At 35.2% G+C, this 25,695-nt stretch overlaps 2 protein-coding genes across 4 annotated transcripts; one reads left to right on the plus strand and one right to left on the minus strand.

Annotated features, from left to right (window-relative positions):
* Positions 1-4,517: 4,517 nt before the first annotated feature.
* LOC125024945 (tRNA-uridine aminocarboxypropyltransferase 1-like) lies at positions 4,518-7,522 on the minus strand. Of its 3 annotated transcripts, none has more exons than XM_047612739.1 (5): positions 7,376-7,522; positions 5,947-6,342; positions 5,697-5,837; positions 5,163-5,358; positions 4,518-5,001 (listed from the first exon to the last, which is right to left on the minus strand). In XM_047612739.1, exons 2-5 carry the CDS (start codon positions 6,298-6,300, stop codon positions 4,757-4,759), a joined length of 936 nt encoding a protein of 311 aa, XP_047468695.1. In that variant the 5' UTR covers positions 6,301-6,342; positions 7,376-7,522; the 3' UTR covers positions 4,518-4,756. The 3 variants fall into 3 exon arrangements, with proteins under 3 accessions (XP_047468695.1, XP_047468698.1, XP_047468697.1); XM_047612742.1 differs by lacking the exon at positions 7,376-7,522 and adding an exon at positions 7,282-7,304; XM_047612741.1 differs by lacking the exon at positions 7,376-7,522 and adding an exon at positions 7,069-7,249.
* A 3,427-nt stretch (positions 7,523-10,949) lies between these two features.
* LOC125025066 (tyrosine-protein kinase Dnt-like) lies at positions 10,950-25,349 on the plus strand. The gene is made up of 12 exons (XM_047612952.1): positions 10,950-11,170; positions 13,882-14,009; positions 15,804-15,947; positions 16,357-16,450; positions 17,415-17,604; positions 17,818-18,041; positions 18,640-18,798; positions 19,897-20,059; positions 21,976-22,104; positions 22,521-22,680; positions 22,854-22,990; positions 24,079-25,349. Exons 1-12 carry the CDS (start codon positions 11,071-11,073, stop codon positions 24,188-24,190), a joined length of 1,740 nt encoding a protein of 579 aa, XP_047468908.1. The 5' UTR covers positions 10,950-11,070; the 3' UTR covers positions 24,191-25,349.
* The last annotated feature ends 346 nt before the right edge of the window (positions 25,350-25,695 follow it).

The following is a 25,695-nucleotide window of genomic DNA, read 5'->3' on the forward strand; positions in this document are numbered from 1 at the left end:
ATGCAAGTCCCAGTCACCATCCAGGCGAGCCAAGCAGCATGCTCCATGGCTTCTTACTTCTCATGTGAGACGGAGTTCACCTCGTTCTTGGGCGGTCGCCAATGGAATCTTGAAGTGCTTCAAGCATTTCACGTTTGAAGATGTCCCGCGGTGCAATAGGATTCTTTAGGTTATTAAGTGATGTAAAACCATACAGCCCTGGTAAATCTCCAAACACACTCCTCCCTCATTCCGTCACAAGTGAAACAACCTGAGGTTCTATTGCTGGTATTACATAACTTAGAATTCCAATAGACATTGCAATTCTGGAGGATCTTCCAATGAGTGCTAATTAGGATGTGGTCGATCTACCTGGTCCAGGTACCGGAAACCAGAAATCCTTAATTTAAGAAATAAGCTATTCTCACTACTCGCACTACTCGTATCAGCTAAGTCATGGTGACCGACAGTCATTTCATAGCCAGCTACGAATGCTGTCGTGATTCTGGTGCCAATCTGAAGACGTGGTAAAGCAAAGGGCATTTGCGGCATCCCTGGAAAACTGTTAAAGGCATTGAAGTCACCCAGAACAAAGCGGGTATCCTGTCAAGGTCAGCCAAGTATAGGATTTTCGCACAGAAGACCTCTTTTACTTCGACATACGTCCATTACACGCTGAAGATGGTGACCACCAGTGCAGCCAAGGCAGACGTAGGTATAAGCTCCCTCACTGCCAGGTTTTCTCGGTTCAAAGGTGCGATGAGTTACCCCTGCTCCCTAACCGCACCCCGGTGGTTATCCTCCCGACAGGACCTATAGTCCACACATTCATCTAATTATCTAGGGTATGGATGGGCCACTGACCTCTTTTTACAAAGTTATTATGTCAAAGGATAGCATACATACAAATGAATCAGTACAGCACCATTCTACAAACCACTCTTTTATCTCAAAGATCTTTCCCTGCCTATTCCACCTTATGTCTTACTTCATGCTGGCCCTCATACCTTGGTACGTACAATCCCAACATTCCACCTCCCCATTTAACCTCACTACCAGTTTTCTTCTATCCTCATTTGCACCTTATTCCTTTACTCACTACTCACTACTTTTAATTTTAAAGTCACACACTAGATGTAACTAATCCGATTCTGTTGGGAATTCTGTCACCTGCAAAAAAAAGAATTGATTGATCTTTCAGCCAAACCTGACACCATCTATAAGTAATAATACATTTCCTGGGTTTGATTCATAAACCTCCCTCACCATCGGTAAACATTAACCAAAGCAACAAAGACCGGGCATTGAAGCCTCCGTCAATGGCAACTCCCACGGGTGTATGACTTGTAGGCACAGCCCTCAAGCGGAATCAAGACTCCTTACCGTGTCTTTGCATTTCTATTAGATCTTTTGCAGACATGTATTTGCTGTTTTGCCATTTTACGGGGTCTTTATTTGTCATTTGTTATACTGTATCGAGATGATAATAGACTGCTATCACTGAGCAGACTTTATATTATCTCTCTAGGTAGTTTACATTCTGCACAATTACAGTAACGAGAAATAACATTGCCTATTATATTCCCGTATTGTTCAGTTTTCCGCAACACCCTGCACCACCGGTAACTGCCAGACATCACCCTCGTGGACCGTGGAAATCCTGCACGAGCTCGCGAATGAGTTCCTTCCTGAAGGCCCGTTGAATCAGTCTCACCCGACAGTCAGCAACCATTTCTCTATAAAGAAACGTTACCGTCGGACGCCCATGGGCCATTTTTTCTAAGACGAAAAGTTCTTCGTTCTCATTGGACATTTTATTTTCTACATTTTTTTTTCTTTTTATTCCAGTTGTGTTACCTTACTCCAGACTATGCTGCCTGATTCTGTATACTAAAGTCAGCGTCAGGCCAATGGTCATCTCGACTTCCTTGACCCAAAACAAACGCAAACTACTTTTTGTTTTGATGAACCCAACATAATCTTGTTCTCGTCATTCCGGACACTGCACGATGTGGATGCGTCATCCAATTAACTTCATTCAACGGAATCCGCAAATTTCACACAACTTCCAGGGCGTATCTTACTTTCCATGCTGCTGTTAGAATCCTAATTTAACCCATTCGCCCCATGTGGCAAGAATACATGCCATGCCCACTGTAATGCACGTTTATTTATTGTATTTACATACAGATGGCTCTACGAGTTCTTAATCACCAAATAGCCAGTTATTAGAAACTAATGTTATAATCATAACATTAATAACAATAATAACAGTATCGATAGCAATGGTATTAATTTTCCCACCAATTCAAAGAATGGGGAAATTAGGATCGGTAACTAGGACCTACTGATAGACTCCTTGCCGGCTGAGCATATGTGGAGCCATCTGTATGTAACAAAATTCACCAAAAACTACAGGGGACAGAACATAAATCCGGGGCGAATGGGTTAACTTCAGACCAATGACTCTTTTTACGTAAAACTTTTCCAGTTGTCAGGAACCTTCCTAGCAACAAATCATAAGGAGGCAACACTCTTTTCTTCATACATTTCACTGCACAATCATCTAGACCTGGCGCTTAGTCCGAGTTCATTTCCAATTAAGACTTCTCTACTCTCATCTTTTCCTCATCTAACACAAGCAGCTTGTAAAATTCCTCTGTTTCACTTCAGACTTGTTGTCCATCTCCAGAATACTGCATCCTCATGATTAAATTACCTTCTGATTTAATCATACCCTAGAGAAAAGGCCTTGTAATATTCTGCGTTTCCTTGTTCTTTCCTTAGTTATGTATGTATATATATATATATATATGTATATATATATATATATATATATGAATGTAAACAGACAGACAGACACACACACACATACATGTATACATATATATATATATATATATATATATATATATATATATATATATATATATCAATACACACACGTATATATATTTATATAATGTACATATACACACATATATATGTATATATATATATGTATATAAGAGGGATATCAGTCAGTGGTATATTTCCTCTTTCAGGTGACCAACATGATGAAGTACAGGATTATATAAATGTACAAATTGCTTCACTTGCTAAGAAATCTTATCTGAGGCATGTGTTAGGCCTCTCCTTTTCTAAAACCCAAACCATAGTATTCTGGGGCAAAAAGAGCATGTTTCATAAAAAAATAGAAAAATAATTCCACATCCTACCGCAAAGTCATAAAAGGTTAAGGGGACCATCTGTGCAGAGATTTGAATAGCAAACCTAGAGAAAAATGAAGGTAAGGGCAGTTTATACTTGTGCATGCCTGGAAAAACTCCTACTACTTTCTGTCACTACTTTACAGTATGTCCAACCTAACTCTCTATACCAGATATGAATAGATTTGGGTGAAACATTGAAAAAAATAAGTAAAAGATAAGTTCTAAGGGCCTTTGTACAACACTAATATAGCTTGGATGTGACCTTTTGGTGACATGTGTTATGATGTTTACAAAATCAACAAGAGCTTAGAATTATTGATAAGGAAACATGTAAAATGCCATTCCATTCCCCTCAACTGCTTCACTATTTTCATTAAAAAAAAATGTTTTTATAATGAATTATACCAATTATTGGTTTATTTTATTTAGAATTACTGAATCACTGACATGGCACTAGAATTTGTAACCATGAAAAATATACCATAAAACACAATCATATTTTAGGACTATCAAAAGAACCAAGTGATTCTCCAAAATGTATCATCAACATATGATTTTATTTTGTCCCTACTTTAACGACCCTAAAATACCAATTATGTACAAAATTATTACACATGTTTAGTGATGCTATTGGAGGAACCCAAAATATGGGAGTTTCTTTTTGTATCTTGTTTTATATAACAAACCAAACCCCTGATCAGAGTGCAACAAGTTTCATTGTATTGTACACATTTTGGGCTTTCTTTTCATGTATAGCAATAGCATTGTAGACTAAAAATTAATAGCAAAATAAAGAAAATTGCCTGGATTTCAAATTGCTTTTCTTAATATCTTAGTATACTTTAAAGCAAAGGGAGAATAACTCTGGCACTGCTGATTCAATTCAAAACTTTTCTTTTGTGAAAAGACTATTGAAATGCAACCAAAACTGGTATCTCTTTTGTTTTTGTTTCTTTGTTTCTTTGTTTCTTTCTTTTTTTAATAAGAGAGACTTGGAGACTAAAAAGGAAATTCCAAAGTTGGACGACAACATTTGGTGGCAAAGAAGAGTAGTTTTTATGTTTCATATCTTCCTAATATTAAATTTTCCAGCTTCCATAAGAGACAATTTTCCACCAAACACCCCACCCACCCTGAGAGATAAAACAAAGAGCAATAGCACAAAAAGAACACAAATTAATGTATTATCCGTGTGCAGGATCACACATACCTAGCAATAGGTCCCCTTAGGTTAAATGAGTACAATATTAAATTGGAAAGGAAGAAAATTAGGGTATTTCTCTACATATTATATATAAATATATATAACCACACCAAAACACTGTACCTTTCTTTTATTCTTTATTATTTTGAACAGGCAATTTATACATGTCTACTGTCTGTTATTGTTTTCTACAAAATAGTAACATGAATATATACCATTGATATTCAATATCAGTCTTAAATAACTATACATGTATTTATACCTTCATCTAAACTTGTAAGCAAGAAGATACATATTGTAACACACACACACACACACACACCAACAAATATACACATCATACAAACTTAAAACACCTAGTTTACACATCCTTATATGCTCTCAAAGTATCTTTATCATATATTGAATGAATTTTTTCAAACATGTATTTGAAGAAAAACAGCAAATCATCATACTCATGGTGATACTCTTGCTTAAGTACATTTGTGTGAACATCAATAATGAAGTAATAGATAGCTTCAATCGTTGCCAAGTATGTTTTAGGCTTTCCTCTTTGGTATCTCCAGAATAGTGTGTCCCTTGATGTGAGTTCAACACACTGTAATCCTGTAAACCAAATAAAATTAGCAAAAAGAAAAAATATTTTCATAGATAAACTATGCAAATCTTTCTTTAATTGTGATCAAATTGCATCCCAAATCTACAGTTAAAGACTACAAAAGTATAACATCCCCAACACTAATACTATTTTAAAAAGATAAAATAACCTTGCACTCTCTCATCATTGTAGATCTTCCTTGTTTGATTCCAAGTGCAGTCAATGAACAAGGCTCTGGTAAAAGGGAGCTGAGGTTTGGTTCGCTTGACATTGGGTTCTTGCGACTGTCTGTGGGTCTGCTTCTCGAGGCGTGTCCATAGGTCCTCTAGGTGGATAGCTTCTTTATCAGGGAATATGAGGAGAACCTGTGGTAGTAATAGAAATATAAAAAAGACTACTGTGGTTTTCAAGTTTGAAGTATTTGCTATTCAAATTTTCTATGAGTGTGAAGGAACTGATTTTGATTTTGTGAGATAGGAGAAAGACCTAAAGTTTCTCCAATCAACTACTGAAAGGACTACATTGTTTTATAAATAATTATTTTCAATACATCTGAGCTTTAGATACAGTTTGGAAGAGATTCTTATTGATAACCTACTTCTGTAAACCTCTTCTATCTAGAAACCAACCAATTCAGGTACCAAGTAAAATTTTATATATAAAACCTAAAAACATCACATACATATTTTTGAAAAATACATACATTCCCTTCTTCAGAGTAGTCTGGGATGTCTGGGTAAGTGTAGATTTGCACATCCTCTGGAGCAATGACCGCTGCATGAACCGCTGTGCTCTTCCCGTCAATCTCCCTTGGGTGCTTAATCACATCCACTTTGCATGGCAGCTGTAAGTACATGCTCAAGAAATGTAACTTCTCTTGCTGTTTCTGACACTCCAAGCCACTTTTCACAAACAAGAACTTACAATCATAGCCTAAAATAAAGCAAACTTACCCTGAGTTTGGGAATCTTGTCTGCTATATTGGCCAGTGGAATGTGACACGTGTAACAAAAATATTTCCTAGACTTTCCACACACCGAGCAAGCACTGCGACCATCTAAGTCATTGAGAAAACTTGCATCACTTATTTTCATGTTCTTAAAGGAATTATCAATATTCTTGGAAGGTTTCATGACCTTAATTTGTTCAGTGCTATACTTCCTGAGATCTGTCATCTGTGATTTTTTTGTCTTCTTTACTTGAGATGCGGTATTAGAGCAGTGTTCATCCACATTGCTTGTGCATTGCTCTTCCTTGCTCTCTTCAGAACTCCTGCCATCACTTTCTGCTACATCAGAGTTTGACATTTTTCCTGCAACAACTTCTTCAGCAAGATGATAGTCAACTACCTGCAATGAAATGACACCTCTGATGTATGTTCAAGCACCTGACTACACAGCAATTGCTAAAAAGTAAAGGAAAATACCAAACACAAAATGACCTTGATCAAAAGTTTCTAATGTTACATTCTCACAAATTAAACACTATAAGAATTACTACAAACAATTAACAAGATTGTTATCCAAGAAGAAAAAAAAGAACAAACGTTCTGTCAATACTATCTTAACAATTTACAAAAGTAAATATCAAATGCAAAACAACATAGCAGCACTTTTTCATTAAAGGCCTGCAGGATACACACACTAATGATTCTAGTCGCAACAGATTGCTCATGATGTAGACTGTCCATGGAAATGGTTAATGTCACTGAGGGTGACACACAACACCCTCACGCAGCTAGAGTTTTTAATGTTGATCTTTTTTGAGTCCATTCTCTATAATTTGGTAGGAAGTGCTAATATAGAGGGGCTTTCTAGGGGATAAATAGAATGTAAGAGAGGTTAGGTTTGGATTTCAGAGTTCGCGTGATAACCCAATCTTTAAAAATCTGCGAATAAACCACTAGGTTGATGAAATATATAAAAAAATCTGGTGGAAACCATCAACAGTGATGACGATAACATGATTAAAATCGTAAACTGTCAAGCAATTCTGGAAGCCTGAGTGGTAAAGGTCATCAAGGTAACTGTAGGTGATGCAGACATTCTACTAACAGAATATAAGTCATTAATTACCTTTAATGCCTTGAAAACACTGCCTCTCAGGCTAATAACTGCACCACGTATCACAAAACAAACACTCTCTTGCTAAAATGACTGAGTCAGTAAACTGTTCTAAGAGCTTAAACCTCATCTCAATGATCACAATATAATTTTAAAAATTCGATTAAAACAACAAACATATTCCTAAACTCAAAGAAAGCAATTCATTTGAAAATATCCACAGACGATTCAACTTCTTCGCGTTTTACACCATCTTAAAAACCTACCATTGCTTAGTCAGCCACATTAAAACACTCACTTCTTCCCTTTTCCCAATTACCTTTTTTATCAATTCCTCTCCTGGCTATCCTTTCCTGCTCCTGTGCCACCTTCCAGACTTATTTTTTTATTTTGTATTTTCTTTTTTAAGAGAAAATACTTGAAATTCTGACTCGGTTGCCTCGCACGTGATCCCCTCCTCATGTAAACAAACGTCGGTTTTCAAAAATGTTCAAGCGATTTCATTGTAATTCATTTTTTCTTTTGTTCCTTTTTGTATGTCGGTGTTTTTACATGGCATTGTCATTATCCTTTGTTATTATTGTTAGTTATTGTTATTGTTTTGTTATTATTATTGTTGTTGTTATTATTATTGTTGTTGCCTTGTTATTATCATTATTGTTGTTGTTATTATTATTATTATTATTATTATTATTATTATTATTATTATTATTATTATTATTATTATTATTATTATTATCATCATTATTGTTATTATTATTGATATTATTATCATTACTATTATTATTATCATTATTATCATTATTATCATTATTATTATTATTATCATTATTATTTTTATTATTATAACGATAATAATAATATAAATCATTATTATTATTATTATCATTATTATTATTATTATTATTATTATTATTATTATTATCGTTATTATTATTATTATCATCTCTATTATCATGCTAATGCTAATGATAATAACAATAACAACAAAAATGATAATAATAATAACGATAATGATGATAATAATAATAATTATCATCATTATTATCATCATTATTCTTCTTATTATTATTATCATTATTATCATTACCATTCACATAATCATAATGATAGTAATGATAATAATAACACTCGTATTATGCACACATATGCAGTGTGCTTCTGGGTCGTATCTAAAAGGTGTTCAGTAATTCCTGCGTCTATTTGTTCCGTTCTTTACCCATCCAGATTTTTTGTTCCTTTATTCTTGGAAAAGAGTATCATCTATCTCCCTAGCTTTGTTTAAACCTCTTCTCGCCTTCTTGACGAAAACATGCTCTTCTTCAGCCAGTCCTAAATAATGCTGGCCCAACAATCTTACCAATGACTGACCATGAAGGACAAGGTTTTAGAGAAATTGCATGAGGGTGGGCTGACCTGTCAGGGAGATGTAAATGAAGATGTAGCCGCAGGTGAAAAATCAAATAAATACATAACGCCTTCACACCTTGGTATGCTGCAAAAAAATCTCAGGGGGGGGGGGGATTTTTGAAACTTATTCGTATAGTCATTTGCAGTGAGAGGCTTTGAAGAATCTTGAGTCGACACTTAATACTTATCGCTAGGATATGATGCTACTACTTTTTAAAACAATTATAATAAATACACATATAAATATATATATGTACAAAACATTAAGAACACAGAAATGTCTATGACCGTCAGTAAGCCTACTGAAGATTTCGATGTTGCATTTGTACAGAAATGTCTATGACCGTCAGTAAGCCTACTGAAGATTTCGATGTTGCATTTGTATTTGATGTACTGTTAAGCAGAACTTTAATTTTAACATAATCGGGAGGGGGGAGAGGAAGAGTTTCGCCCCCTCAGTATGTTTTCTTCAGCACTCTTACTGCAATTATCTGCCATGGATTAATGGCATTGTATACTGGTTGCATTATCCAATACCCTAATTGGAATGTTTATACGGTAGACAAATCTGTAATCCTCCCAATAAAACTGATCCGTTTTTCCTTTGGCCCCAAATAGAGACTACTTGAATAGGCTCTATAGTAAAGCATACAGAATATAAAAGAACAGAAACTCTTGAAATACTATAGTTAGATTAATATGATTTTTCTATTTTCGTCTGTGAAGGAAAATAAATAGAATGATGATAATGACAACAATAATATTGATAAAGATACATGAGACTGATGAGCAACACAGTTTCATGACGGATTTCAACATGACACGTGATAAAACATAGCCCTCACAAGCACACATGCATCATCCCTGTTTTATGCGACTGAACCGCCAAACTCATTTACCCCAGGGAACCACATTTCACCTTAGTATACAGTACGCGGGGCTGATAATCATGTGTACATCAAATCCACATCTTATTAAGGCAGTATGATGATCATGATAATGATAATGATAATGAGAAAAGTAAGAGTTTATGTACAGCCTTAAAAGTCTCTCTCTCTCTCTCTCTCTCTCTCTCTCTCTCTCTCTCTCTCTCTCTCTCTCTCTCTCTCTCTCTCTCTCTCTCTCTCTCTATCTCTCTCTCTCTCTCTCTCTCTCTCTCTCTCTCTCTCTTCCTTTCTCTCTCTCTCTCTCTCTCTCTCTCTCTCTCTCTCTCTCTCTCTCTCTCTCTCTCTCTCTCTCTCTCTCTCTCTCTCTCTCTCTCTCTCTCTCTCTCTCTCCTCCTGAGGTCTATTCCTTGACTACGTATAATAGACATGAACAGCCTCTAATTAGCTGATCCAGATATATGCAATTCTGTATTTTTTCTGCTATTGTGTTTTTTCTTTTTTCTTTGAGATTTTTTTTTTTTCTCCTTGGGACCTGTATCACCCCAAGCTCTAAGGCCTCACACATTCCCATAAGAGATATTGATGTTCATAGCCTTGTTAAATCATTATAAATAACTGTATCTGCATGTTGATCACTGATCACTCTTGCACTGGTGAAGTATTGGTTAAATGTCTAAAAAAAAAATCAATATTTTCATGTCTGTTTCGTGAAATTGGAAGTTCATTGTCGTTATTTTTATATAATAGCTTTTTCTAATCATATATTATTATTTTTTTTCATATTTTACAAATACTTATTTCGATATTTTCTTTCGCTCTGTTTCTTATTGAACACTTAAATGGATGTATGTGATCCATAGCAAAAAAAATAATAAATTTTGTTTGGGCAAATCTTCCAACAACATTATTGTTTTTGCTTTGATATCCAACCAGCACTTTATTTTCAACATATTCGTTAACATCATTTGGTTAATCCTCTGTGATTTATGACTATACCTATCTTACAAAGTTCCTTCACGAAATAGGAAATGGATAACAGAAAAAAAAAATGATATAGAAAGTAAGCGCGCTCATTCAGTATTACGGTCCGAATGTACAGGTAGAATAAAATTCAGAGTTAAAAGAAAATAGTCTGGGCTGTGATATTTACGGGAAAGAAAACGGAGGTCGACAGAAAACAGAAAACGACAAATTCTTGATTGTTTACAACATTAGGTTCGAACATGTCATTGACTTCGGCTTCGTTATTTTTTGAGCAGCAGAAAAAGTAATGGAATTACATCAAATACCCGAAAAAATCTAATTTGTATCCACAGTTATAAAAATTCTTAGCATGATGATTATTTTAGTTAGCGCATCGAACAATGGATGTAAATAATAATAGCGTCTGCCGAAAGACAAGGCGTTTCCATTGTCTTTAAAACATTGTTGTGTAAGAGACATTCATATTCTTTTTTAAGCGTTCCTTCGTATGAATTGTAAGATAAAGCTTGAAGATATGTAATTATGTAAATAAGATTGAAAAATCGGAATCTGGTGCCAAACTTGACAAGCGAATCGAACAATGGATGTAAATAATGATGGCGTCTGGCGAAAGACAAGGCGTTCCTGTTGCCTTTAGAACTTTGTTGTGATAGAGGCATCCATACTCTCCTATGAGCGTCCCTTCCTGTGATAGTGACATCCGGAGTGTAGATGTAACCCATGTTTGTGTAAAATGAGGTTGTGTTTTGTGCTGGTGGTGATGGCGGTGGTTGATCAGTGTTCATCTTCGCTCAACCTTTACGTCGACTCTGACGACGTCAAGAAACTCCTTGGTAGGTCATTTAATACCCGCTTAGGTGTATTGTTTGGTATTTTTCACCGATTCCGATTTTCTCCTTCCATATCTTAATGTAGAACCTAACTTAAGATTGGGATTATTGCCACTTTGGTCTATGCTCGGCTCGCTCTCTGGGGAACTAGTAAAATTCTCTTCGTGTCCACCCAGAAATTGACATTGCTGTCTGCACTTTCATGTAGGGATAAGCTTCTTGATTAGATCTGCATCTAAACATTCATCACATTTGTAATTGATAGATTCATTAAGGTCTGTATTAGTTGTTGGCGAGGTTGGGTTGTGCATTGTTATTGTACATTTGACACTGTGGGGCTGTGCCTGCTACAACCCTCCTTATGAGAGTGCCACCCCAGCTCCCTGCCTGGAGTGCAACATTTACAATTCATTTCATTAGCACAATAGAGCCAGAATAGGTCTGAGTTATGTGCTTTGCGAGTGCTGTCATGACTCATCAGAGGCAGAGGCATGCGAGGTGAACAGTCCTTGCCACATATGTTGTCTCGAGTCATTGCTCAAAGAATGGGAGTTTTCAGGCATTCTTCTTTATTAATTCTGCTCACTGTTAGGACTGTACTTGTTCAGTAGGTTTTAATAGGCGTACTTCGATACCAAAGTTGATTGGTTATAAATAGTTGGAACTAATCTAGAAATTTAGCCTAATAGACTTTGAAGTGTTATGGAAGAAGTTGGTTATTCTTGTTAGAAACCAATTTTTTGAGATTTTAAACGTACTGGTTTCCAACAAAAAAATATTAAATACTACTTGATAATGTACTCTGCATCCAGATTAATCCACAGTGAACTAACCAGACCTAACCTAACTATAACTAACTTGACCGAACAACTAAAATCTGCATCGGCAGTGTCCCCTGTTTGCATCCAGCTTGTCTGGAACTTCAATGTCTGTATCTAATAGTAATACCGAACAAATGAAGTCACTACTATTGGAAAAAGACGATCTCTGTTCAGTGAGCTTAAGTCATAGTGACTCCATCCACTACAGCCATTGCGTGATATCTGTGGCCAAAGGGCTAACTTAACTTAACAACTATATCTATGTCATCTTTTCCAGTGGCAATTAGGGTTTGTGTCATGACACCCAAAACCTGTCTTGTGATCAGACGCGAGACAGGTTGCTGTGATGTAATAAAAGTGTTTTATTGTATAAGGTATTTTTTCGTCTGGTACACAGTATGTTGGAATATAATATCCTAGACAGCTTTAAATATCTTATGGTGGGTTGTACTGTGATATAGATACCCAATATGAGTTCAAATTTACATGAAAATAACCAAGACAAGGGGAATGCATCTAGTGACTTGATAAATGTTTACTTCCTAGTCAGTTCCTGTGGCATGAGAAGTGTGAATAAGCCATAATTGTTGGAAAAGAAGGCTCTAATCTAACCTAAGCAAAATTTAAGGCACGAGTAACAAGAATGAGTGAATGTTAAATTTGGGTAGACTAATTTGGTGTGAAAGAAAGAAGGAGAAAAAACAAAAGAAAGAAAGAAGGAATAGAATAGAACAGAATAGAATAAAAAGTTGATCATCTATAGTCTGTGGTCATCTTAGAAATTGTCAAGTATGATTATGCAGTTATAATGGAATCAGAACAGGAAGTTGAGCTGCTCAAGGGTAGTTTTAGTTTCACACAGCCAGATAGAATAGGTTGAGCAGTAGGCTACATTAAAAACTGAAGACACTGCATATAAAGTATTACTTCACAAGTTGATAATGATAAGCTATATGTGAGTCAGAGGAGGCTTTGAGACCAGGACTAAGTCTGGCTAGTTGAACCTGGCCTCAATAATGACCATATTGTTGATATTATAAAATTGGTGGTAATGAATTGCCTAGGATGTGTACTATAATTTTTATTAGGATATTGATCAAGGGCAGCCAACAAAAATGGAAGTCCCAGAGATATCTTGCAGATTAAACACATGATATACAAGGGGTTCTGCCCCTTGTAACTCCTTTTAGAGATGGGGTTGCTGCCCCCTTTCCTCCTGGTGTATTATCTTATTATTGTACTTCAGCATAAGGAACACATTTTCCCACTGTCTTAAAATTTGGCTGCAGCATATTTGATTTTTCACAGACCTTTCCTTCATAATTGTAGCAGGGCTTTCAAATATGGCGTGGTTTCTCCCAAGAATTTCCATGTTCTATTTTGAATGAGATGTATACTCATGATCCACAAAGTCCAAGCCTCCCAGACCAGGTATAGGAGTTTACATGCCCCTCTAGAAAAAGATGGTTGCCCACACTAACTGTCACAGAATGACCTCGCAGAAGCTCTCTTGAAGAACTATACAAGCTCTTGCCATCATAAATTTTAATGCTTTTTATACAGTAAACTCTTGGCATGTAAGTGGAAAAAGGAAAGGAAGTGAGGGAGATTATCTAAAACAGAGAAAAGGGAGTGTGAGCATGAGTGTGAGTGAGTGTGATTTGGCTAATGGCCAGATAAGAATTTTGTGTGGCAATATTCCCAGAATAAGTTTTTTTTTTTTTATAAAATATATTCAGGCAGTCTTATTTTAAAAGAATACATCATAAAAGATGTATAATATGGAATAAAGAAGATATATTACAAATACATTTACACGTATACTGGATGTTGCATGGTATTGCTTTAAAGGATAAATGTAACAGAAGATAACCAAGCATAAACTTTTTGCAGGTGTGAGTTCCCAGCTGTGGTATGTCCAGAATGGAACAGTAAATAAATATGCCCTGGGCTACGTAGTGGTTGTGCCGCCGCATGTCGACCTCCTGACCTTCCATTGGCAGGCCTTGGGAGGAATGACGGTAAGATCACATTCTTTTTGATAGGTTGAAAGCCTTGATTTGATTAGTATTTGGTGTACAGTTAGGATTTTAGGTGTATATATATATATATATATATATATATGTATATGTATGTATATTGTGTGAGAGAGAAAGAATTCCTTCTCTTTATATGTTTTTTATGTGTTATATATTTTTTTTGTGTGAGGTGAAAATTACCTAAGATATTATATGGGTTGTAAAGTCAAAGAAAGGAGAAACCATGCTACAAGTAAGAAATATGAGAATCAGTTTACCCATTGCCGCCGGGGAAAATTAATAAGAAATGGGGAAAATGCTGTGCTCATTTTTATATATTTGTGAAATGTCTCTATACGTAGATGGCTCTGCCTTACCTGATTTCACCTTTCCTTGAATTGGCAGGAAAATGTATTTTTTACTAGTGCTATGAATATCGATGGTGTTATTTTTATTATAAACATTATAATTATTATAATGTTATAAACAATAGTAACAGCAAAATAAGATAACGTAAAATATTTTCGTAAATTAAAAAAAAGGGTAAACAGCCGACACAGGCAGTACTCAATTAAAACAATTAAACAAGTAAACTCACAGTGGGTATGGCACGGATACGTGACATGCCCGTCGCGAATGGGTTAAGGAGGTTTATGGTGGGGTACAGTTAGGGGGGTGAAAATATGTTATACTCAGTTTCAGACATAAATATGTCCTGCAGAAAATAATTAGGCAGTCTAACAAGAGTAAATCTGAACTGCCAAATCATTAAAGCCTCATCACACTGGAACTTTTTCTGTCAGTGTTTACATTTTCATATGAACTTTCCTTATGCAAATGGGCTGACCCTATCACACAACTAAGGCAGCAAACATGGGGCCACTCGAGTAACTTCCTGGGAATCACATGAGCCTTCTCTTTCATATCATGTAATTTTATAGAAATATGGTTATCTCTATTGTATATAGAAATATTCTAGAATATTAACTTATGTTCAATCTAATTTACTAATAAAAAACATTCTAGTTCTATAGATCCTCTGTAGTACAAGATCATGATGGAAATTAGTCAGGCGGAAATGGTCGCTAGCGTCTTCATCTGGGAGGTGTTCCATATGCATGTGGTATACACAGAAAGCCTCAAATTTAAGAAGAAATTCCAAAATTAACAGAAAAAGTACAGAAAAAGTGTGATAGGGCTTTTGCCTAGTCAGAGAATTTAACTTTTATGTACTTACTGGATGGAAAAGGACTTGCATTTTAACATTATATATTGATATGGATCACAGGAAGGTAATAGGGTCTTGTGATGTAGAATCCTCCCAATGATTTATAATGAATTATTTTTTTTTTAGAAATGTAAATTTTTAATTTTTTTTTCATATAATGTGGCAAATAAGATTAATTTTCAACATGTGCATCATATACATACGTTTAGAGGACACATATATGAGAAATGGTGCTGTATCTAAAAATATAAATGAAGGTGATATCCTTGATAACAATGAAATCACAACAGATCTTAATATACATGACAAAAGTGTAAAATTACATAAAACATTACTCTGAATGACCCCATTGGGCACCCACACAAATTTGTTCTCATGAGATGCAGAACATATAATATCCAAAAATTAAGAAAATCTGCAAGACCTTTTTTTTTCTATTATAAGAAATTGTGTTGTAATTCTTCTTTTTATGGATAGCATATTTGCCAAGGGTTATTGAATCTAGTTCATAAGTGTCATGATTACCAGAGATATGCAGCTGCTCCACTATTTACTCTTTCTTTTCTTAGATGCCATATAATATGTCAGTTCAAGTTGGTAATCGTGAAGCTCTGGCACCCCCTGTGTACAACATCAGTGATCAGAGTATAGTGCCAACATATCCCTCATCCTGGACAATAAGGTTGATTTGCACCGGCAAACTAACCACTCAGGTAAACTGCAGCTATTCTCTTATATGCACTCTGTTGTAAGGAGGTGCAGCTTGAATTTATGTGTTTGTTAGGGTGTCTAAGGTATTAATAAGGTTCTTTTTAATAATAGATTTAAAAGTGGTTTTGGATAGCTATGTATTAATAAATGATTTAATTTATAGGTAGTGTTAGTTATAAATAGATGTTTTATTAAATGTCATGTTTTTTAAAAGTAAAAGTAATGAATAATCACTAAAGTTTAAAGTGGATAATAAAAGTTAGAATGAGTCTTGATGATAACCTTTTAAATCATCATCTCATAAGTGTGGTTAAAATCATCATTGCTAAAATAAGTAGAATTAGAGATGAAATAACTCATTATCATAATGAAAATTTAATCTGATGCATGAATTTAAATATCTTTTTTTAGGTGGATGTGACAATAACCTTAAAAGTGCCAATGAGTACATCATTGGTAAATACAACGACGCTCAACATTCGAAGAAAGAAAATATGTTTGAGAGGTTAGTAGATCTCCAAATATAATTTGAACTTCACGTTTTCTTTAGCTTGATGGAATTTTATTTCCCTTCGATGTAGTAATTTGTTGGGCATGTTTCTGGGTTGAACAGTTATAAATGGACAGTTGTACCTTGTACATCACCAAGTATATAAAATCTTATTCTGAGTTTTCATATTCAGTAGACAAACCTAAATGTTGCACAAATATTAAGTTTTATTTTATTTGAGTAAAATGTGAGTGAGATCAGAAGCGTATTAACTCCTAAAATCAGAGCAGCCTTTATTGAGCAGTCCCAGGCAAGCAAGCTGTTTTCCCAGCTCTGTGCCTTCTCTTTAGTATTTGGTTGACTTCCCTTCCTACCAGTAGCCTCTATGCCTCTCCAAGCCATCGTGACTATTAAACCTTGTTACTATACTACTACTACAAGTGCTGCATTGTATAAGAACCTCTTTTCTTTCACACAGTGGTTTTGTGACATTTTTTTTTTTTTTTGTATTTTTTATGTATAATTGAATGACTTAGTGCTCTATAAACTACAGTGATTATGTGTTATAATGCAATATATGAGCATTGTTGATATGTAGTTTTGTAAATCTTACCCATTTTCACTCATAAGCAAGAGGTAATTTTTCTAACTCCTATTACTGCTATGATCAGTAACTATTTGATAAACCAGTTGTCATACTTTTCTAGTAAATAAAATAGAGCTCTTAAAAAATTAAAGACCAGATTTATCCCCAGTTGAAAAAGGGAAATTTGATGTTGTTAGTGGCTAAGGGGTAAGGTGGACTGTGGGCTTGTACTCTAGGGATTCCTTAGGAATATTGTTCTTATGTAGGCTCCGAATATCAGAAGCAGTGACATGTTTCCAATGAGAAAAGGTAAATTATATATTTTTCTGAATATATGTAAATTAAGGTTTGAACTTTGCATTAAAAGGAATTACAATTATCTACCATGTAAAGGAAAAGTTGGTGGAATAGCAGAACGCGAAGGAGAAGTTGGTGGGATATCAGTGGAGATTCTGGAAGCACGACACTCCACTACTGTGGTCTACATCACCATTAGTTGTCTGGGAGTCTTCCTTCTGGTTGTGGCCTTCCTCGCCATATTTAATCATATAAAGAACAATAAAGCACGGCCAAACACTGGCAGGTGAGGGAGAAATATGTTATAAGATCTTTATTTTGTGTCGGTTCTTTCCAAACAATGTGGTTAATGTTCAAAATATTTGATTGAAATATCTTTGTAATATATGTGATTAAGGTTATCATTTATGGAATAGATAATTTTCTCTTTGTACCTATATCATATTTGGTAACTACCATAAAACTGGATTGTGGCTAAATATACTTACTTTCATTGCAGACGACGTGGCACAGGTGCTTCTGAGCAAAGAACCATTGGCAGAAGTACAGCAGGTGGTGGAAATGTCCCTAACAATCAAGTTAGCGGAGACAGTGGAGGCGCAGGCAAGACCTCCCAGTCCTCTCTCAGTGAGCTACGGAGATCTCCACAACCAACAAATACAACAGCTACCACAACCACTACCACAGGAAGTCCTGAGCCACAGTACACGGATCCCAGGCTGAGTAAGGGGATAGGAGGTAGTTGAGAGAGTGTTGTTAAGGGGTCTTTGTATCTTTAATTCCTCCATTGCATGCCTCCCAAAGGCTTGAGCTGTTTATATAGCAGAAAATAAAAGGTGGACCAAACTCCACTGTTAAAGGGTTAGTTAGATTTTTCATTAGGATTGCATCATCATCTTGGTAGACTTTAGTAAAATCAGAGTTTAACAAGCCTTGATTCATGGATTTGACTCAGTTATGGGATTATAGCTATTTTGCTGAGGCCTAGGCACATTGTCAAGAGAACTAGGTGAGCAAGAGCAAGAGTGCCCTCATCTCATATAATTTTTTTTTTTTTTTTTTTTTTTTTTTTTTTTTTTTTTTTTTTTTTTTTGTATGGGATATATAGTTTTTTTGTGTGATATATATAGTCTATAATTATCTTAGTAGTCTGATATTGTTATGCAGTTGTAGCACAATGAAAAATGAAGCCAGCCTAGCTTTGCCAGCCCTTGATGAGTTGAGTGTCATGTAATGGAACCTAAATGGGAACCGAAGCAGCCAGGCTCTGGAAACAGGGCTGAGTGGAACTGGGCTTAAGACCCTTCTCTGTTTCATTCAGGTGATATATCGGCCAAGTTAACAGGTCTCAGTGTCAGCAAGGAAACGCTCAAGCTCTTGGAGGTGGAGCAGGAAGGCACCTTTGGCCGGGTGTACCATGCAGTCTACCAACCCCCTGACCAGAAGCAACCCCTCAGTGTTACTGTAAAAACAGTCATTGGTAAGTTCCTTTTCATTTTTTTTTTCTTTCCCTAAAAAGGTTGTTTTTGCTTTATTTTGAACTGTTTTTGAACTACAGAATATTTTGCCTAAAGTAAAATAGACTTTGCTTCATGGAAATAGAAGAAAGAAAGACCAGTAATGTAAAAAAAATTCAATTATTGACATTGTGTAGGATTAGATGAATGCATTTTGTAATGTCTGGTAGATGCATGGTTAGGGAGTGATCAGGAGCAGTGAATGCACATACTTGTCCCAGGGGATCCCAGGTATGTGGGTATGTAGGTATGTAGGCGTATGTTCTTGCGTGCATATGGGCTTATCTGCTATATCCCATGTCCCTTGCAGCTGAAGACAGGAGGCATGTTTCATAAAATAAAAATAAAGGAAATGTATGAATAAATGTATTAAAGAAAAAAAATTGTTATTATAAGAATCTGACCAGTATGTGGAATTGGTATTGCAAGATTTTATATTACCTAGATAAGTATAAAAGTACAGTTATTACCCTTACATTTTTTCACTGAAAAATATGTGCTTAGTCTCATGCAGTTCATGTATCAAAGCTATGTTGAATAGCACTATGTTCTTGGCTTCCGCAAAAAGTGACTGACATAGCTCCATTTTTCCCCCTTAGATGGCTTTGTCAAGACACAGCCATTCAAAAATCATTTTTGTTTTAGTTCTGGGGAAAAAAGGACAGAAGTATCAAAAAATCATATTTTTTCATTTCTTCATGTTAGAAAATTCACCCAGGTCCTTTCAGTCACAGAAAATATTTTCTGGTTCCATTGATAGAGCTTTTTATGCATTACAGCTTTATCTCATTGCTGAAGCTTATAACTGACCATTTAAAATAATATTCTCCAGTACAGCGGTTATGTTTTTTTTCCTTTTTTGTCTGTGAACTCTGAAAAGAATGCTAATGGGCCCTTCTATTTTTTTAATAGTCTTCTGAAATATTACCATGCATAATGGATGATTAAACAAGGGTACAGATTTTATTATGGGACAAGAAACTAGTTTGTCTTCCAAAATAATTACAAATTACCTCTTTTGAGTATCAAGAATATAATGTTAAAATTTTTACTTGAAACAGATGGATCTAGTGAGGTACAGCGATCAGTGTTGCTGAGTGAAGGGGTGATGTTAGCAGGCCTAAGCCATGACCAGCTTCTGGGGGTTCTGGGAGCAGTAGTCACCCCCCCAGAAGCTCCACCCTGCATTATCTTCCCAAGGTCTTCGCAAGGAAATCTCAAAAGGTAAATTGATTATTCATAGCTGCTTGTAAATGTTTGTACTAAATTTTGCTTGTGAATAATGGGTTAAAGATGAGAATCATTGATGCCTATCGATGCTTATTAATTTCTTTTATACGTAGATGGCTCCAGAATTGCTCAGTCACCAAGGAGTCAGTTACCAGTCCTACTCATTCTCACCTGTTTATCCCTTTCATTGATTAATATAAATAATTAAGAAAAAATATTACTAGTAATAGTCTTAAGAATATTATAGGAATCATAGAATCAGCCATAGTAATAATAACAGTAACAATAACAGTAATGATAATAGTACTTAACCCAATACCGACGGGCATGACATGTACGTATGTGCTATGCCCACTGTGAGTACTTGTTTTATTGTTTTAAAACATAGATGGCTACACTTGTACTAAGTCACCAATGAGCCATTTACGAGTACTGCCTGTCTCAACTGTTTACCCTTTTCTTTGATTTACAAAAATATTTTATGTTATCTTATTTTGCTGTTCCTAATGTTTATAACATTATAGTAATTATAATGGTTATAATAAAAATAACACCATCGATATTCATAGCACTAGTAAAAGATACGTTTTTCCCACCAATTCAAATCACGTAAGGTCACAAGTTCTACTAATTGACTCCTGTGTGGCTAAGCACTAGCAAAGCCATCTATGTGTAGAAAAATGTCACAAAAATATAGAAAATTTGCACAGCATTTTCCCCATTTTTTATTCATTTTCCCAATTCAGCATTGGGTTAAAAAATAATAATAAAAAAAATCAAGGAATTAAGTAATGAAATGAAGGTTACAGTTATACCAGTTGAATTCCTGGTGTCAAGTAGTGATATGTTAGGTTTACATCCCCCTACCCACTATGGAAGTTCATTATTCTGCTATTTTATGGCAGAAAAAAGGAAAATGATGCACTAAAATTATTTTTTGGGGTACAGTCAACTGAACTATATGAGAAACATTCAAATATTTTTATTATCATTGTTTGTTTTTCAATACTCCAAGTGCTTCTGCATCTGTCATATCATGTGAGAGTAGATTTTCCCATTTTTTCTCTTCTACCAATAATATGCAAAGGCATATCCGTTATTCTATAAATTGAAAACATTGCAGAGTAAGGGTTAAATATTTCATCATTTGTATATACCTCCGTTTTGAGATACGTCGTGACTTGAGAGTCTTAGGTGCCTGGATGAGAGGATTAAGTACCTCTTGAGAGAATTAGTTGCCTGGTGGGTAGGGTTAGTCGTCTGGCTGAGACGGTTAGGTGCTAGGTTGGTATACATAGGTGCCAAGCTGAGAGAGCTAGGTACCTATATATATATATATATATATATATATATATATATATATATATATATATATATATATATATATATACACATATATATATACATATATATATACATATATATATACATATATATATATAAATATATATATATATATATATATATATATATATATATATATATATATATATATATATATATATATACACACACACATGTATATATATATATATATATATATATATATATATATATATATACATATATATATATGTATATATATTTTGATATATATAAATGCATATATCTATGTGTATATATACACACACACATATACATATATGTATACATATACGTATACATATATGTATACATATACGTATACATATACGTATACATATACGTATACATATACGTATACATATACGTGTGTGTGTGTGTGTGCACGTGCGTGCGTGCGTGCGTGCGTGCGTGCGTGCGTGTGTGCGTGTGTGTGTGTGTGTGTGTGTTTTGATAATAAGATTGGAATTTTAGATTAACTTATCTGATTTTATAAAACTTATTTTTAAAAAGAAGTTTGTTGTATATGTCTTTCTATATTCTTTCAGATTTCTTCAAGGCTGTCATACATTGGTCACAAGGGAAGTTGTGGGTGTGGGTGTTCAAGTTCTACAAGCTCTGTCATTCTTGCATTCGCGGCTGTTGTTGCACAAGGATGTAGCTACTCGCAACTGTGTGTAAGTAGATAAAACTATATTTCTAAAAAGGTTTATATTTAGGTAATGGTTGCTTTTTTGGTATTTTGGTATTTAGGATATTGTTTTTACCAATAATTTTGGTCCGTTCCAAGAACTGCATGCCTATAGGTGGATAAACACAGATATATGATTTAAAAAAAAAAATACTTTTTGAATACAAAGATAGAATATGAGACTCCAACTTTTTCAATGAAACAGGAGCACTTAAAAATGTATGAAAGATCTCAGAATTCATAAATAATAAATGTGACTTTCCCTGGACCTCCCTCCAAGCTGATGGGCTGGCACATGGCAACATCGAGTATTGCCTAGATTGGGCAACCAAGTCAATGTCATTGTAGCCAACTGTTTAAGAGTAAATTTTTCTGTAATTATAATTTTCTTTTCTTTTACAGTGTTGATGAAGGGCTCCATGTGAAGCTCACAGACTGTGCGCTCGCCAGAGATCTCTTTCCAAGTGACTATCACTGTTTAGGAGACAACGAAAACAGACCTATCAAGTGGCTTGCTTTGGAAAGCCTTACACATAAGGTCTTCACTCCAGCAGCAGATGTGGTTGGTATTATTTTCAATAAAGATATGTTGGTGTTCATGTTAAATTCAGCCAAGCTTATTTTAATGTTATGGTCTAGAGGGTACAGAGTTTTTGTAGTTACAGCATTTCAGTCTCTCACTCCATAGTTTTTAATGTATGGTTGCATATTATAACTTCAAATTTTTACCCACAGTGGTCATGGGGTGTTCTGCTGTGGGAAGTGATGACTCTTGGCCAGCAGCCTTATGCAGAAATAGATCCCTTTGAAATGTCTGCTGTTCTTCGCCAAGGGGTTCGCCTTGCACAGCCTATAAACTGCCCTGATGAGCTGTAAGTATTGAGCATGTTTTACGTGTTGTTTTGGATTTTTAATTGAGGAGTGCTGTTAGCCTTTATCTGCCAGGCCATGCCTATAGCTGACTTAGCAAACCGACTCATCGTGCCGGGTATGGCTATAGGTGTTGCGACATGTGGCGAATTCCCGGTCCAAACAGCAGGATGGTTGCCAGAAGTCAGTGACACTGAGAGATTTCTGATATTGTCATTGAGGGGTTAATAGTGAACTGTCTTGTTCTGAATATTATTCAGTTTTTGTCAGTAATGTTGGTATGTGTTAACAGTTTTGTAGTCACTCATTGTGTGAAAGAGGTGGACTGTCTTTTCACCATCCCTTATAGCTGTGCTAGAGAATACTTGATTTTGAAATTCAGAAGCTAAAATAGAATTTGACTTTACCTTCATTCATGGAGTAAATATTGACTGGTTGGTTTGAAGGAAGCAAAGGGGATTATTAATGTTCTTGAAATCAGTTTCTCTGTTGCCCTACACAGTTTTATTGCAAGGCAAGTTTATACAGAATAAATATGATATGTGTTGCTGTGGTATATTTTGTAGCTGTGCATTATAGTCTGGTTAACACTGTGGCAAATCTGTTTGAGGGAGGTACAGTTTAACATGTCATGGAAAAGCAAGGAAAGGAAATGTAAAGGATGGTAGGTTAAGTAAGTAGTAGGATTGGTTAGGTTTGTAAAGATTGGGACCTATGGCACAGTTGTGGGCATGTTGTAGCTCTATAACTTGCACTAATGATACAATGCCAAAGTTGTAACCAAGTTCCTCCTGCAGCATAATGAAGCAGTATGAATTAAATGAACTGTTAGAAGAGTGAGATCTAGTTCAGGCTTTCAGTTGTAAAAAAAACAAGTGAATTTAATAAAGGTTGAGCAGAACTAGACTAAACTTCTTTTTCTTGGTTAGTGATTTAAAGTATGAAATGTAATGTTTTCTGTTAGTCCTAGTGCACAGTGCAAGTTTCTCATTTTATTAAATTTTTTAGAAAAGAGTGGACTTATGGTTGAAGTTTTAAATGTGTATAATTTTTATGCTGTACTAACTGACCGGTAAACTTTAATAAACAGATTCAAGGCCATGACCTTCTGCTGGACGACGGCACCACGGGAGAGACCCACTGTAGATGAGCTAGTGATCTACCTCACAAACTTCCAGCAGCACCTCGATAGATATGTGTGACACCAACTGGACTATGGCTAATTAGTGGGGAATGGGGGAGAAGGAAAGTTTTGGGAAACAAATAAACAAATAAAAGAGTGAGATTAAGTAATGGGAATGGTTGGTCATTGGAAATTGTAAGTAAAATCAAGAAAACGAAGAAGGAAAAATTGCGTTGACTGTGTTACAGAAATGACAGACATGGTTTAATGTGCAAGAGGTGAGTTTTTGAATCTTGCTCAGTTTTCTGTGGACTAATAGATAATGGTTAGCCTGTGTTTACAGATATTGTTCACCCAAAATCATTGACTGCAGGTTTAATGCCTTGATTTGGTGTGAACCTGAGAGTTTTCTTAAGCTTGATGACTTTAGAAGATGTAGAGTCATTTGTGACTTTGCTGGGTCTGTAAAAGCTTCATGTTAAAGCCAGTTCCCTATTATCTACTCCATTCAGAAGTATACAAATGACGATAAAGTACCTGGACTTGCATAGTTGTGAGCATTTTAGTGCTTTTTAGTGTGTGAACCAAGAGGAGCTAATATTTTGCATTGCCTTATGAAAATACCTTCACCTCTATGTTCTAATTCTTCTTTTTATCTCCATCTTTCTGCTTCTCTTATCTTTATTTCTAGGAGGTGGTGACTTTGATTCTTTTTGTATGCATATTCTTAAAGGGACATTCCACTGCATTTCAGGTAAAAGATGGAAAATGGATTTTTTCATTCATTATTTTTTTTTTTATGAGAAGAGTGTTCTTGGTGGAATCTAGTTGTAATTTTTTTTTGTTTTAATTAGTTTATTTGAACCATGATTTTTATAAGATGCTATGTAGTGCAGTTTTAACAAGTATATTATATTTTAAAAAGTGAGGGAAATTTGATAAAGAAAAGTCCTATAAAGGTTACTGGAGAAAAAAATCAGTGTGATGGAAGTAAACTTTTTTTACCTTTCTTTAGAATCCAGATAGTTTTATCCTTTGTTTTTTTCCTCATAGTTCACATTCCACCGTCTTTTGGATTGCCGAGATCAAACAGAGAAAAAATGTGTCTTTTAATGTTACCTTTTGAATTACGAAGTAGAATTGATATGAGTGAGTGAGTGAGTAAGTGTGTGAGTGTGTGAGTGTGTGAGTGTGTGTGTGTGTGAGTGTGTGTGAGTGTGTGTGTGAGTGTGTGTGAGTGTGTGAGTGTGTGTGTGAGTGTGTGTGTGAGTGTGTGAGTGAGTGAGTGATTGAGTGAGTGAGTGAGTGAGTGAGTGAGTGAGTGAGTGAGTGTGTAAGTGTGTGAGTGTGAGTGTGAGTGTTTGTTTTGCAGGGAACAACGACAGGGTGTGTACCCCTTTTTTAAAGAAAACTTAGAACCCATCTACTTAATAGACTAATCTGCTACACATATCATCTTTTAAACAAGTTTCTTTGCTACATGTTGATATATTTTTAGATGAAAATATTTGTTGGTATTTTATCATTAATCTGTCTGATGGTATAGTGAGTTATTTGAAATATCATGTAGAACCTGCTTAGTTA

This window comes from Penaeus chinensis, chromosome 4 (genome assembly GCF_019202785.1).
Source record: "Penaeus chinensis breed Huanghai No. 1 chromosome 4, ASM1920278v2, whole genome shotgun sequence".
NCBI classification, from domain to species: domain Eukaryota; kingdom Metazoa; phylum Arthropoda; class Malacostraca; order Decapoda; family Penaeidae; genus Penaeus; species Penaeus chinensis.

Excerpts from the sequence above, each read along its gene's own strand:
- LOC125024945 (XM_047612739.1), bottom strand. The coding sequence starts at position 6,300 with ATGTCAAACTCTGATGTAGCAGAAAGTGATGGCAGGAGTTCTGAAGAG. Across the intron at positions 5,838-5,946 it reads ACAAGATTCCCAAACTCAGG|CTGCCATGCAAAGTGGATGT; the intron begins GTAAGTTTGCTT and ends ATGTACTTACAG. Across the intron at positions 5,359-5,696 it reads ACTACTCTGAAGAAGGGAAT|GTTCTCCTCATATTCCCTGA; the intron begins GTATGTATTTTT and ends TTACTACCACAG.
- LOC125025066 (XM_047612952.1), top strand. The coding sequence starts at position 11,071 with ATGAGGTTGTGTTTTGTGCTGGTGGTGATGGCGGTGGTTGATCAGTGT. Across the intron at positions 11,171-13,881 it reads CGACGTCAAGAAACTCCTTG|GTGTGAGTTCCCAGCTGTGG; the intron begins GTAGGTCATTTA and ends AACTTTTTGCAG. Across the intron at positions 15,948-16,356 it reads CCGGCAAACTAACCACTCAG|GTGGATGTGACAATAACCTT; the intron begins GTAAACTGCAGC and ends ATCTTTTTTTAG.